The sequence below is a fragment of the Ruditapes philippinarum genome, unplaced genomic scaffold (genome assembly GCF_026571515.1).
Source record: "Ruditapes philippinarum isolate M1 unplaced genomic scaffold, ASM2657151v2 ctg691_1_1_1_1, whole genome shotgun sequence".
Lineage (NCBI taxonomy): Eukaryota > Metazoa > Mollusca > Bivalvia > Venerida > Veneridae > Ruditapes > Ruditapes philippinarum.
The window spans coordinates 41,079-57,399 of record NW_026859673.1 but is presented as its reverse complement, the minus strand read 5'-3'; the positions used below and the strand labels follow the sequence as shown (position 1 = coordinate 57,399).

The window sequence follows — 16,321 nt, the reverse complement described above, 5'->3', positions numbered from 1 at the left end:
AAGAAAGTTACATGCAAATCGGTCTTAAATGTCAAACAATAGTCAAGAAGATTAAATTTCAATAACAGCCATTCCTTTGTTGTTTATGGATAAAAGAATTAATTCTAACAATAGGTTCCCTCTCAGTATAGTCCTATACACCTTGTTCCTAACTTGTGACATTTTATTCATGTAACATATCAAATGCCAAATGTACATAATAATTGTTTTGACTTTCATAAAAGTCCAATTATGACTCAGACATTTGTTGTTTCATTTACTGTGTTTTACAAGCTAAGATTGTCCAGACCCTATACCCCAAACAACTTGATGGCCATATCAACACTAAAGCAATTATATTCTTGTATAACATGAAAATTGTGTACCTACTGTTAACCAACTAGTGCCTTTTGCATTTGGGATACAAAAAGTTGATGTTATTATTATGTCAATTCCTGTAAATACAAACGAAAGTTTAAAGCAATCTATGAAAAAGTATCAGAGTATTCAAGAACTGAAAAACAGGCTCTAGCTATAGTGTTCAGCACAGATTGAATTGCTGCCAGTTGGAACATCACAAATGTCATGTCTTTAAATTTACATGGTGCAATTCATCACCCTTAGTTTAAACATATACATGTATATAAAAACTTAGTTCAAACATAACTGCAGACATTTAGTTCACATACAAACTGCAACTTGAGAATGTGTACTTTCCCTTGCAAGAATTTTTCTCAGAATAGAATTGCAATATTGTTTTGTACTAAACTAACCATACATATTGGAATATCAGTGTGGATAGATTTTCTTTACCAAGATTGAAATCTGTACAGAGGGTGGCGAAAACATATCTAGCAGAACAGAACATGTTGCTATTTGTGAATCTGACTTTCTGTCACTGATCAGTGCAGGATCAGTAAAATATCCCTAATTTAACACAATGTACTCATTATCTAATACCTTTGTATTAAACTTTAATAACCAGTAACCATTTCTAGATTTTGTTCACTCAATTCCATCAATTTTCCATAGCTAAAATTTAACCTTATTTTCTTTACTATTAAAGCATGCATAATCTATCAAGTTTACTTTACATAATTGTATAGATATTAGAGCCAGCTGTTTTACAAAATTCTGATAAATATAACGAAAATATAATAAATACAATATTATAAATAACCCTTACAAAAAAAATATGGGTACCTTACTAGTAAACATCAATATAATAAAATGTATATATCAGTGCTTTTTCAGGACTGTTTTGGGGCCCATTCCTCTCCTCAAAAAAGTTTTAATTTATTAACCCCCCCCCCCCCCCCAATTTTCTGATAAAAAAAATTATCCTCCAGCATTTTTTTCTATCAACTTATTTTCCTTAAAAAAAATTAATTCTTTACCAAAAGAGAAAAGATTTGTAGTTTGAAATGACGATGGTTTTGTATCACAATGGATTGTTTTCTCTATTTCTAAATTTTCCACTCTACTATGCAATGTTTGCATTCCATGGAACCAGCCACCATTCATTCCCATGAAACTAAAAAAGCACTGTATACTGTATCTCTAAAATTCATTATTAGGCATAGGTAGTAATTGTTATAGCAAAATAATGCAATATATCAAATGTGTTAAAAAAAATTCTATGTTGTTTCAAAGAATTACATGCACTATTTCTTTGAAACTATGACATGCAGAAAATGGTTTGCAAAAAATGATATATGATCTATGATAGGAAAAACTAAAACAGAAAAACTTAAAACTTCAATAGAAAAAGGAATATGGTTGATATTTATACAGACTTACATTCAGACAAAACATGTTTCAAATAAACAAAAGCAACCCTTAACAAGATATTTTGTATAATGTATCAAGAAAGACTTTTGTGTATACTGTATCCAGAAATATTTTATCACTTTCATACATTACATTAAAAAAATTTAGTCTGTATATACATGTATATCCTTGCAAAATATCAACCCAAAATTATGCTTCAGTTTCATTATTTTCAATTGTTTTGTGTTTTTTTTACTTAATTTTTTTTTCCTTTTTTTTTTTTTCTTGTTTTTTTTTCTTGTTTTTTTTAATCTAATTTATGTTCATAGATGCCTTCCATAGTCTTTAATATCATTTAAAATGTTCATTCTAAAATAGAAAGAATGTAAGTACAGAACTTAATCTTTCTTCATCATTTTTTTAGACATTAACATTGAGGCATCTATCAACATCAATAATCATTTTTTTAATAATCTATCAAACTTGGCTTTTTACCATTACCAGTAATTAGGAGAGCAAATAGTGATCAATTTTAATCTTTTCATTTACTTAGATAAGTCATCTGTTTCAAACTTCATTCCAAATAGGAAAAGCACACAAAAATTTAATAACAGCTATTGGTAAAAAGCCAGGTTTAGAAAATAAATCATCAATTCCTAGGCTTTCATCCCCTATACAAATTATAAAGTGACATTATCATTTAATAACATGAAAATCACTTTTCAACAACTGTGTATCAGGATAAAAACTTAGAAACCAGTGAACAGTTAACAAAAACTTAACTCAGAACTTTTCAAAGACAAACCTGTCTGTTGATACTTTGTTCTTTTGTGTTCTTTGATTACACTTTTCTACAAACACTTTACCTGTTTTTCAATCAATATGACTGTATACACTTAATAATACTATTACAACACCAACCAAACTTTTTACTCCTCCTGTCACTTAACTAAATTATTCTGTTCTTAATTCTCGACAAGAAATGTTAGGATACTCTCCCATTATTCCGGCCACACTGTCATTAACTCTTACTGTCCTTCTCTGCTCCTCTTATAAAAGAATCACCTGGGTCCTTAAGAATTTTTCCTTTGATCTCCTACTATTCCATTCAAGTCTGTCGACAGAACTCTCCAAAACAGAATTTTCAAAATCCTGATCTAGTAGATACAGTTCCTCTAAAGTCAATCTCTGTTGCAGAACAATAGCTTTTAACCTAACTCTCCTCGCAGTAAGGGTTATCAAATTTATTAGATAAATTTCATATATTGTTTTTTGTTGTTGGTTTTATTCTTCAAACTCTTCAGATGACACAGTACTTGTAGAGTAAGTATTTGGCATAATCAATGGCTCCACTGTTCTGGTAGATCAAGGCCATGTTGTAGGCTATCTCCATCGTCAAGTCAAACATTCCCTGAAACATACATCATTATCATAACATTACAAAAACATCTATAACACAAAATAAATGGGCAAAAGGGTCTTAATGTGTAAAAGTTTGGCAATACTGACTAACAATACTTAATACGAGATGTGTTTTCCTTGCTAACACTATGAATTTATAATAATTATATCAGATATAACTTTTTTCTATAGATTTAGTTCAAATCCATTCAAAAATATTAATTCTTCAATTTGCATAATCAATGACAATTTAGGTATTTAATTTCATGGCATATAATAAAAACATAGTTTTATTTCATGTTATTTCTAAACATTTCTTACGGTTTACTCCCTTCTTTATAATTCAGTTTGAAATTCATTTGAGCACCAACAACAAAACATATTTTTTTCAAAATGCTATATATATATGTATTTGTTCTTGTTTTGTTTGGTTTTACGACATACCAACATAATTTTGGTCATATGGCTCCTAAACAGTAAAGATGATTTTGTCTAAGCTCAGGTGTTACACACTTTAAGCATAACCAGGGGTGAAAACCACCTCACCTCCTGGAACCAAAAGGTACTGAAGTAATTTGAACCAATTTAGTCGCCTCTTTCGATCACGCACAGCTAAATGGTGGCTGCAATTCTGGTGCCTCAACACTTAAAGGTAACCCCTCACCCACAATGGGAACAGATATGAAAGATGGCCTCATGTTCTACAGGTGGAAAAGATTTGTTAATAATGATCCTCAGTCAAGAGTAATGAGTGCTTAAGATCTGGTAAGCATGGTGATCATGTCCCCATAAAGTATTTTCATCAAGCATACTCTAATAAAGACAAGAGGGCCATGATGGCCCTAGATCGCTCACTTGACCCATCAAACTCATCCAAACAATTACCTAGACAAGCATTCTGACCAAGTCTCATGACAGGTGAGTCAAAAATGTGACCACCACAGTGTTAATAGGATTATCCATATTTGAGCAGTGTGACCTAGTTTTTTACCCAGGTGACCCATATTCAAACTTGACCTAGAAATCATCAAAACAAACTTTCAGACCAATTTACAGGATATTTGGATCAAAACAGTAGCAACTAGAGTGTTCACAAGATTTTTCTATTTTTAGCTCCTGTGAAGTAGTTTTTCATCCGAGATGACCAATGTTCGAACTCATCCATGCTATCACATAGAAAAACATCCTGACCAAGTTTGATGACGATTGAGGCAAAATTGTGACCTCTAGAGTGTTAACAAGGTTTTTCTATTTTTAGCTCAGGTGACCTAGTTTTTCATCCAGGATTACCTATGTTCGAACTCATCCAAGCTATCACCTAGATAAGCATCCTGACTTAGTTTGATGATGATTGAGGCAAAAATGTGACCTCTAGAGTGTTAACAAGGTTTTTCTACTTTTAGCTCCAGTGACCTACTTTTTCATCCAAGATGACCCATGTTCGAACTCATCTGAGCTATCACCTAGACAAACATCCTGACCAAGTTTGATGATGATTGAGGCAAAAATGTGACCTCTAGAGTGTTAACAAGGTTTTTCTATTTTTAGCTCTTGTGACCTAGTTTTTCATCCGAGATGACCCATGTTCGAACTCATCCGAGCTATCAACTAGATAAGCATCCTGACTTAGTTTGATGATGATTGAGGCAAAAATGTGACCTCTAGAGTGTTAACAAGGTTTTTCTACTTTTAGCTCCAGTGACCTACTTTTTCATCCAAGATGACCCATGTTCGAACTCATTTGAGCTATCACTTAGACAAGCTTCCTGACAAAGTTTAATGATGATTGATGCAAAAATGTGACCGCTAGAGTGTTAACAAGGTTTTTCTATATTTAGCTCCGGTGACCTACTTTTTCATCAAAGATGACCCATGTTCGAACTCATCCAAGCTATCACCTAGACAAACATCCTGACCAAGTTTGATGATGATTGAGGCAAAAATGTGACCTCTAGAGTGTTAACAAGGTTTTTCTATTTTTAGCTCTTGTGACCTAGTTTTTCATCCGAGATGACCCATGTTCGAACTCATCCGAGCTATCAACTAGATAAGCATCCTGACCAAGTTTGATGAAGATTGAGGCAAAAATGCCCAGCTCAGCATGCTCAGGTGAGCTAATAAAAATTAATAACAATTTTTGACACTTTTATCTTACCCCTCTATCTCCAACACATGGTGGATATTCCAAGGCTTTCTTGTAGTAATGAACTGCGGCATACAAGATGTCTGAAATCATTACAAAATTATTTTATACACAAGAGGAAATTTAACATTGTAACAGAGAGTATGTTGCATTTAAAATTATGAGATGACAAAAATCCTAGCCAGGGTTCTTTAACATTTATTCAAAGCAACAAAACCAGAAAACTGTGGTAAATATGTGCTTCAATATTAGTACAATACAAATCTCCTCTTTTTAACCTGTTCCTAGTGAATTCACAATGAGCTTCTCTTGGTTTCATTTTGAAATTTCCCATTAAAATCTCAACTATGTCAAAGTTTAAAGTATTAAACTAAGCAAATAGCAGCTAAGAGTTTGTTAAGAATAACATTGGTGTAGAGGCAAATGAAGTTATAACATTATTATAATATTATCATTGTGGCATAGCTCTGCCAGTTGTCATTTCTCATCTAAAAGAGTGCACTGTTTTACTACACAAACTTTACCATTTTTTTCCCCATCAAAATTCTATGAAAACAGAACAATGCTTACTTATTTGATGCAGGGCTCTTGCCATATTGTAGTAAGTTTCTTGGCATTCTCCACGCAGCTCGATATAATTGTTCAAAAATGCCAAACCCTGAAAAACATTAAACATAACAACTTGCAAACTAGACACACTAAAAGGAACATTCAACTACAAAAAATTTAATGTTGATAAAAAAAAATTTATTTCTTTCAATGCTTAATTTGTATTGTAAACTTGCTCTGTTTTAAATCTTAAACTGTTCCATGTGATATCAGACGGTGTAAACATCAAATTCAACTGTGAGCAGCCAAAAGTATTGTCTGTTTCAAATGTAGAACATAGTCTGTTTCATAGTATACCAGTTCATTTATACACCAAAAAACTACTACTGTGATTTCATATGCTTTGTAAAATCTTCATGAATAACTCGTATACATACAAGACATCTTTTTTCTATGCAAATTTATCAAGCTGACATCATACTGATACTTCAACTATGGAACCAAATGCATTAACACTTCCATGAGCATGTAACTTTATCTGTGAAATAAAATACTTCCATGAGCATGTAACTTTACCTGTGAAATAAAATACTTCCATGAGCATGTAACTTTACCTGTGTAATAAGATACTTCCACAATCATGTAACTTTACCTGTGTAATAAGATACTTCCATGAGCATGTAACTTTACCTGTGTAATAAAATACTTCCATGAGCATGTAACTTTACCTGTGTAATAAGATACTTCCACAATCATGTAACTTTACCTGTGTAATAAGATACTTCCATGAGCATGTAACTTTACCTGTGTAATAAAATACTTCCATGAGCATGTAACTTTACCTGTGTAATAAGATACTTCCACAACCATGTAACTTTACCTGTGTAATAAGATACTTCCATGAGCATGTAACTTTACCTGTGTAATAAGATACTTCCATGAGCATGTAACTTTACCTGTGTAATAAGATACTTCCACAATCATGTAACTTTACCTGTCTAATAAAATACTTCCATGAGCATGTAACTTTACCTGTGTAATAAGATACTTCCACAATCATGTAACTTTACCTGTGTAATAAGATACTTCCACAATCATGTAACTTTACCTGTCTAATAAGATACTTCCATGAGCATGTAAATTTACCTGTGTAATAAGATACTTCCATGAGCATGTAACTTTACCTGTGTAATAAGATACTTCCACAATCATGTAACTTTACCTGTCTAATAAAATACTTCCATGAGCATGTATTTTTACCTGTGTAATAAGATACTTCCACAATCATGTAACTTTACCTGTGTAATAAGATACTTCCACAATCATGTAACTTTACCTGTCTAATAAGATACTTCCATGAGCATGTAACTTTACCTGTGTAATAAAATACTTCCACAATCATGTAACTTTACCTGTCTAATAAAATACTTCCATGAGCATGTAACTTTACCTGTCTAATAAAATACTTCAATGAGCATGTAACTTTACCTGTCTAATAAGATACTTCAACAACCATGTAACTTTATCTGTATAATAAGATACTTCAACGAGCATGTAACTTTACCTGTGTAATAAGATACTTCAACAATCATGTAACTTTACCTGTCTAATAAGATACTTCAACGAGCATGTAACTTTACCTGTGTAATAAGATACTTCCATGAGCATGTAACTTTACCTGTCTAATAAGATACTTCAACAACCATGTAACTTTACCTGTATAATAAGATACTTCAACGAGCATGTAACTTTACCTGTGTAATAAGATACTTCAACAATCATGTAACTTTACCTGTGTAATAAGATACTTCAACGAGCATGTAACTTTACCTGTGTAATAAGATACTTCCACAATCATGTAACTTTACCTGTCTAATAAGATACTTCAACAACCATGTAACTTTACCTGTATAATAAGATACTTCAAAGAGCATGTAACTTTACCTGTGTAATAAGATACTTCCACAATCATGTAACTTTACCTGTGTAATAAGACACTTCCACGAGCATGTTACTTTACCTGTGTAATAAGATACTTCCACCATCATGTAACTTTACCTGTCTAATAAGATACTTCAACAACCATGTAACTTTACCTGTATAATAAGATACTTCAACGAGCATGTAACTTTACCTGTGTAATAAAATACTTCCACAATCATGTAACTTTACCCGTGTAATAAGATACTTCAACAACCATGTAACTTTACCTGTATAATAAGATACTTCAACGAGCATGTAACTTTACCTGTGTAATAAGATACTTCCACAATCATGTAACTTTACCTGTGTAATAAGATACTTCCACAATCATGTAACTTTACCTGTCTAATAAAATACTTCCATGAGCATGTAACTTTACCTGTGTAATAAGATACTTCCACAATCATGTAACTTTACCTGTGTAATAAGATACTTCAACAACCATGTAACTTTACCTGTATAATAAGATACTTCAACGAGCATGTAACTTTACCTGTGTAATAAGATACTTCCACAATCATGTAACTTTACCTGTGTAATAAGATACTTCAACAAGCATGTAACATTTACCTGTATAATAAGATACTTCAACGAGCAGGTAACTTTACCTGTGTAATAAGATACTTCCACAATCATGTAACTTTACCTGTGTAATAAAATACTTCAACAAGCATGTAACATTTACCTGTATAATAAGATACTTCAACGAGCATGTAACTTTACCTGTGTAATAAGATACTTCAACAAGCATGTAACATTTACCTATATAATAAGATACTTCAACAAGCATGTAACTTTACCTGTGTAATAAGATACTTCAACAAGCATGTAACTTTACCTGTGTAATAAGATACTTCAACAAGCATGTAACTTTACCTGTGTAATAAGATACTTCAACAAGCATGTAACTTTACCTGTGTAATAAGATACTTCAACAAGCATGTAACTTTACCTGTGTAATAAGATACTTCAACAAGCATGTAACATTTACCTGTGTAATAAGATACTTCAACAAGCATGTAACTTTACCTGTGTAATAAGATACTTCAACAAGCATGTAACTTTACCTGTGTAATAAGATACTTCAACAAGCATGTAACATTTACCTGTGTAATAAGATACTTCAACAAGCATGTAACATTTACCTGTGTAATAAGATACTTCAACAAGCATGTAACTTTACCTGTGTAATAAGATACTTCAACAAGCATGTAACTTTACCTGTGTAATAAGATATTGTCGTTTAGCGGCAAATCTCTGTGATGCACAATGTATGAAATCTAATCCAATACAGAGACTAAGCATTGGATCTGTAGGAGTTCTTCTAAACACATTGGCATATTCACCTGCAAAAACAACACAATTATACAAACAAAATAACTTACAGCTTTTCCATATTGTGGCAAGAAAACCAATACATAATATTTCCAAAACAAAAAATTTAAGTAAGATGTTTTGTAAGTCATAATTGTCAAATATGATCTAAATCTGTTTAAGAAATAAAGTTTGCAATGAAGTAGTTTGAAGTTCATTTTGGGGTCCAATTCATATGTCTCTATGTGAATTACATGTTTAATGTTATGATTGGTAAGATCATAGGCAAAATCCGACAAGATATTCTACAATAATGAATTTCTTTTATGATTTTCTTTTAAGTTTTTTTTCCATATTTCAAGACTCACCAAGTGAATGTTTGTATGTTCCAGAAGCCATTGAATTGTGCCCATTCATGATGCCCAAAATTATGTTGTTTGGCTCCTGAAACATAAAGATATCATCAAAGCTCACTATACATATCAAACATAGATGACCATTTGACACCAAATTACTATGCATGTCTCGCTGTTTATGGACTTTGGTTTTCTTGACATCATTTGGTTTATTCCTTTTTATGCCTTGCATACATTTTGTAATAAATTAATGCTCTGTTAAATAGGAGAATAGTGTGTGTGCAGAATTATAGACAAAAAGTCACAATCTACATTCTTAAAGTTGAAATGTATATGTGAGCCTTGTCACGACAAAACCAACATAATGGGTTTTTGACCATGCTGTTTGCTGTCAGTTTCTCCACTTGTAACAGAGTTGGTAAGCGAACAGTATGGATCCTGATCAGACTGCGCGGATGTGCAGGCTGGTCTGGATCCATGCTGGTCGCAAACGCACTATGTTGGTTTTGTCATGACGTGGCTCATGTTAATAGCAAAACTTGCATGTTTAAACTTACAGTCATACTTTTTCGTAGACAGAACCTGTTATGTCTCTGATCATTACACACCATTATCACCTGCATAAACATGTTCCACGCTTGTGGCGACTCCAAATTCTATATCAACAATAAATAATGAAAATAATCTGTTTTAGATTGGCAGAAAAAAACAATCTGAAGCCCAAGAAAACATAAACTGCTATAATAAATTAATGAAATTTAATGTCTACAATACTAACAATACTAATATCATGGTTGATTCTTTTTTTTTTTTTTAATGCATTTTGTCATGTACAATTGCAAAAAATCCTGTTAAAATTGATGTATCATATACACTTTGTATTTTTTTCATACTAGTTTATTTTCTTGGCTGTCTTTAAGCAGCAATGTTATGCCTAGCAATCCAATAAGATAATCTCATGTTAATAATTTAGATCATGCAATTCTTCATCAACAACTTAAAAGAAAATTATTTCAATATCACTTCGAACAGGTTTAATCTCGTATATCTTTGGACACTACAGAAAAGACAAAGATACTGGGTAATATAAGTGACTTACATCTAGAACTATTTGTCTACCAAAAGCATAGGAACGTAATTGGTTTCCCGATATTATAGCAGCGTTTAGTATAAACCACTCAAAATCCTACAAATAAACAAAACATGTTCTTAAAACAGTAATTTTCTTTCATGATATCTATGCATTTCCATCTCTCAATCTATATTATATATTTAGCCAGCAATTTGTGAATCGCCCAACAATTTAATACAAAACTAATATTTTTATATCTACTGATGTCATCTGTCTTCTGTCGAACTTAAACTAATGGAGAAAGATCAAAAGATGCTTCTCTATCTATTAAGGCCCCCAACAAACAACTGGGTAGCGTCATCTCACAGTTATTTAGCTACCTGAATGAGATAATTCAGTGTTGTTTTTCTTGTATAAAGTTTCCTATGAAAAAGATCAAATCCTTGGAAATGGGTAAATATTTTGTTCATTTATGACAATGGTGGACTTCTAATTGTGTTGGCACTTCAATGATAATAAACTAGAATTGTGTCCAAAGGACACGGATGCCCTTAATGTGCAGATGTGCTCGTAAACAAGAGCATGCATATCTGTATGTAAGATTTTTATGTGGAACTTTTTATTAAAATCTGCCATCCGGTTTAAGAGGAGTTGTGTTCACAAAATTTCTACATTGTATAAAGTGAAAAAATCAACAAAGGGCCATAATTCTGTTAAATTTGGTCGCAGCAAAAATTCCTTCCTTTACTACCATCTACACCTTAAGGTTGTTCATCCCTGTAAGTTTAAGCAAAATCTGCCATCCGGTTTAAGAGGAGTTGCGTTCACAAAATTTCTACATAGTATATAGTGAAAAAATCAACAAAGGGCCATAATTCTGTTAAATTTGGTCGCAGCAATAATTCCTTCCTTAACTACCATCTACACATTAAGGTTGTTCATCCCTGGAAGTTTAAGCAAAATCTGCCATCTGGTTTAAGAGGACTTGCATTCACAAGATTTCGGGAGGGACGGACAGACGTACGTCCGGACAGACAAGTGCAACGCTATATGCTCCCCACTTTGTGGGGGCATAAAATGTCACATGTGCTATAATCTAAGGCGAAATGTATCACAGTATTTTGTCATGTGTGGTATTGCATACATTGAAGTTAAAAATCTTAAATGTCAGACATAATCCCATTCGGACAAAATCCCCTTCGCCTACCCGGACAAAATCCCCTTCATGGGTGGACATAATCCCCTTCATGTTTTTGCAAGGGTGGACAAAATCCCCTTCACTACCCGGACAAAATCCCCTTCTTTCATAGGTTTCTAATGTATAAAAATTGATGAATAATGTATTACTATACTCCCTAAAAATTGATGAATAATGAACTTTTGTTTTTTTATTTATCTTTATGTAGCAATAGTTAACCTTTATTTAATATAGAAGTTTTCATTAAAGTTATTGTAAATTATCAACTGCATAACACATATTTGATTAGGCAATTTCTTTAATTGTTTTAAATTGATTAGTATGAAAAACATTTTTATTAGCCAATAATTGTTTCATTGATTGCATAAGTTGATAATTCTAATTGATAAATACTATCCATTGTTACAATGATAAAAACGTGATAATTTAATCAAACCAAGATCACTGCACTACTTGATTGATTGTTATGAATGCTTTATTTAACAAAGCAATTTTAATGTGATTAAATGTGCTTTTCTGCTGAAATAATGTAATTTCTACTTACTTATACATTAAGATATTTATCACACAGCATAATGCAGTATGTCGCTCTCATACCCACTTTATAAACCGAAAATTCCTCCGAGGGGGATTTTGTCCTAGGTAGCAATTTTATGAAGGGGATTTTGTCCACTTCAAAATTTCACACATGAAGGGGATTATGTCCACCCATGGAGGGGATTATGTCCAGATATACAAAAATACATGAAGGGGATTTTGTCCGAAGGGAATTATGTCCGTACACCAAAAATCTTTGACTTTATTCAGTAAAAAATGTAATGATTAGTTGATCTGCTTCACACAAAATATTAACTATTAAAATCATCAAAAAAAATTCAATGCAAAATATTAATTATTAAATTCATCAATGAAATTCAATGCATACATATATAGGAAACCTTAACCCTTTCCCACATGAGCATATTGTGAAAAATGACCGTTTTCAGTGAAAAGCCTCCTGTTAGAAGTTCAAACTGCTATGAAACAATGAAAAATGCTTCAATTCTAATCAAATGGGCACAAATGTTGACTGGACCATTGCCTTTGTAAGGACATGCTCAGTCTAAAATTTTCTGTTACCATGGCAACAAGGGGACATCTCAAAATTGCCAAAAATCACTATCAAAATTTATTTCAATTATTTGCTGCAACTTCTCAAGGGATTGAGATAGAGTCAAAGGCTTTTCAGCGTTGGTTACACGTTACCTTAGGCCATCCTTACAAAAATGTTTGTTTGCAGTAACCCGACCCAGAATTTTCAAGGTGGGTAGGTAGGTCGATTTTTTTTTTTTTATTGAACTGTACTCCCAAATAAACATGGAATTTCAAAATGCTGGGCAATATATTATGCTTTGATAATCTGGTAACAATTAATAAATTGATAACTGAATTCTAATTTAAGAAGACCTACATTTTATTTCTTCTATTAACCTTTAAAAAAACGAAAACAAAGCACAAGGCATAATTTTTTTATTCAAAACAATTTTTTTTTATCCAGACCATGAAAAAAAATTTTGAGTAGGGGCAATTTTTTGAGTCGGTCGCGTTACTGCAAACAAACATTTTTTTAAGGATGGCCTTATGATCGACCTGGAGTCATTTTCAGCCTCTCACAAGTCCAAAATTTTCTTGGCGATGAGGGGGACTCCGCCCCCTTCAAAGCCCCCAAACAGAAGGGGGCACAACCCCCTTGTGGCAACACCCTGATGTATCTTTTGGATGGGGGGCAGCGCCGAAAAAGTGCTCTCTTTTTTTAGCAACATTTCACAAACAAAAACATGTGTTTGGGGCCCAAATAGGACATTTTTTCACTATTTCAGGCCTAAAAAAAGGGGGGGGGTCGAAAGTGTGTTGTTTCGCATATATATGAGGTAAAGGGTTAAGTATGTCAATAATATGGAGTCCCATGCTACAAACTACATCAAGAAACAGACTGGATATTGATAAACTTTTTATAATCCTTAAGTCAGTAAGAAGTCTAGCTCAACCATTCTTTGAATAGTCAACCTAAAAGTATACTTACAGCTAGCAAATTTTCATCTTGATTGAATAGCGGACACAGCATACCGAGTAATGTAACATCTTCAAACTCTGTAAATCTCCCTTTCTCTAGTAGTGATTTGCCTAACTGTAACAACAATAAACATTCAGTGATTTCCCTAACTGTAACAACAATAATCATTCAGTGATTTAATCATTCAGCGATTTGTCTAACTGTAACAACAATAAACATTGGTGATTTACCTAACTGTAACAACAATAAACATTCAGTGATTTCCCTAACTGTAACAACAATAATCATTCAGAGATTTAATCATTCAGTGATTTGTCTAACTGTAACAACAATAAACATTGGTGATTTACCTAACTGTAACAACAATAAACATTCAGTGATTTCCCTAACTGTAACAACAATAATCATTCAGAGATTTAATCATTCAGTGATTTGTCTAACTGTAACAACAATAAACATTCAGTGATTTACCTAACTGTAACAACAATAAACATTTAGTGATTTACCTAACTGTAACAACAATAAACATTTAGTGATTTACCTAACTGTAACAACAATAAACATTTAGTGATTTACCTAACTGTAACAACAATAAACATTTTACTGTCATACACATATACAGCTTAAACAAAGCTGACACACACATTAAGATAAGGTCACATTATTCCTTTCAAAGTAAAAACAAAGAATTATGTGTATCCCTATCAAACATCAAGTTTAATGTAGAAATATTTCAGCTGAACAAAAGGCAAAACAATCTTCAAGATATTTATCAGCAAATTTTTTTCATTTGTCTGTGACATTTTTTTTTCAAAACAAAATCTTTCTTTTATAGCAAACTGAATTAAAAACTGGAAAAAAAAACAAGTTTTTCCTTAAAAAAAATTCTTAACAGAAACTTAGAAATTTAATCAAGAGGGAGGAAAAGAATTTGAATCTGAAGGCAATAGATGAAAAAGAATAAAAGTTTACAAGTTCAACATACCAGTAAAAAGACATCCCACAAATCAGCAAACGAGATAGCAAGTGACGTCTTCTTCACTGACGTCAAACCTGAAACTATATACAAGTTTATTTTTTAGCAAGTAACTGTTAATTCCACAACAAAAAGTTGTTTCATTCAGCACACTGTATCAATGAAATTGGCAGTCATTATTTCAAAAGTTGTTCTTCCTCCTTGACACAAGTGTTCTCGAGGGACCCAACACAATTCAAACAGCTAAAAATCCTTTTCCCTAATAAGCCCTGTGCAGCACCTTTTATAAAAGTCTTGAGAAGAATTGTAACTGGCTAATTTGCACAGACCAATCAAAATTAGTTTTACATATTAATACATAAAACAGCAAATTTGATTGGCTGATAAGCCCTAGTAAGGAGTTTGCCTTATTTTAGATTGACAGCTGATTGACACCTAAGGCTTTGTTTACATAACAATTAGGCTCCACCCCTTTAATTCTAAACAAAGGAATTTTGAATAACTTGCTGTATCTTTAAACTCATACAATAAAATAAAATATAAAGCATGGGATCATAATCTACATAAAATTCTCTTTCTTATGATATAAGTTTCATGATGGTAAAGTAAGTATTAAGTGTTTTAAATTCTGGTTTAAACATTGACCCTTTAAAGTTTCATCAAATCAAATATGGCTGGTTGTTATATAATATTTTAACAAAATACAAGAATAGTAATAGCAAAATACACACAGAATCATGACTTTTCTTAACATTACTATAAAAAGAATAAAATATGTATAGATTTATAAGAATGATTACTTATTCTAACATGTAACTATTGCTAATCTAGCAGACAACATATATTGGAGAAATTTATGCATCACACATTTATACACTGTATGTACAATGTGGTAATTGTACTTAAATGAGACATTAACTGGATCAGTAGTAATTAACACTTAACAAACAGATAAGACTTTAACACAATAGCAAAGACACTGGCTGGACATAGCCCCAGGCATGTGATGTTTCTTTATGACCCTTGTATATTGATGTGTGCATAATTGACACATGATAAGTGGCTTTTATAAAAACAAAATGTTATCAAAGGCATTTAAAAATAGTACTACTTTAATTATCCAAAATTGTCACAAGTGTATGAAATACTTGTTGTTGTTGTATAAAAGAAATAATCACTATAAACACAAAATTTCAATGATATCAGGTTTACAACAATCTAATTGTAATCAACTATTACTAAGCTATCAACATATATAAAATCAGAGGTATTTCAGTATCCACACATATCTATTTATTCCATAAATTTCATTAACTTTCTATACAAGATGGTAGACCATAAAAACTCTGATCGACTTACCAAGTTTAGTATCTTTTCCCTTAAACTGGAAATGACTTTTCAAGCTATCTTTTCTGTGCTTGTATGTCCGTATGGCTTGTAAATAACTCACTGTAAAAATAATAGAAAAATCCATTATGTCTATTTTTCAGATTCTTTAGTAAATATCCAATCAGACAAATACTGTGC

General features: G+C 32.1%; 1 protein-coding gene across 1 annotated transcript in view; it reads right to left on the bottom strand.

Annotated features, from left to right (window-relative positions):
* Positions 1–1,328: 1,328 nt before the first annotated feature.
* LOC132757474 (general transcription factor 3C polypeptide 3-like) overlaps positions 1,329–16,321 on the bottom strand; it is a 43,600-nt gene continuing 28,607 nt past the window's right edge. Inside the window, exons 15-24 of the mRNA XM_060748753.1 lie at positions 16,154–16,243; positions 14,804–14,877; positions 13,828–13,932; positions 10,595–10,681; positions 10,053–10,151; positions 9,508–9,583; positions 9,047–9,171; positions 5,864–5,951; positions 5,306–5,376; positions 1,329–3,160 (exon numbers count right to left, since the gene is read on the bottom strand). Coding sequence (XP_060604736.1) covers positions 3,050–3,160; positions 5,306–5,376; positions 5,864–5,951; positions 9,047–9,171; positions 9,508–9,583; positions 10,053–10,151; positions 10,595–10,681; positions 13,828–13,932; positions 14,804–14,877; positions 16,154–16,243 — 926 coding nt within the window. The 3' untranslated portion in view covers positions 1,329–3,049. The remainder of the gene's footprint in view (positions 3,161–5,305; positions 5,377–5,863; positions 5,952–9,046; positions 9,172–9,507; positions 9,584–10,052; positions 10,152–10,594; positions 10,682–13,827; positions 13,933–14,803; positions 14,878–16,153; positions 16,244–16,321) is intronic.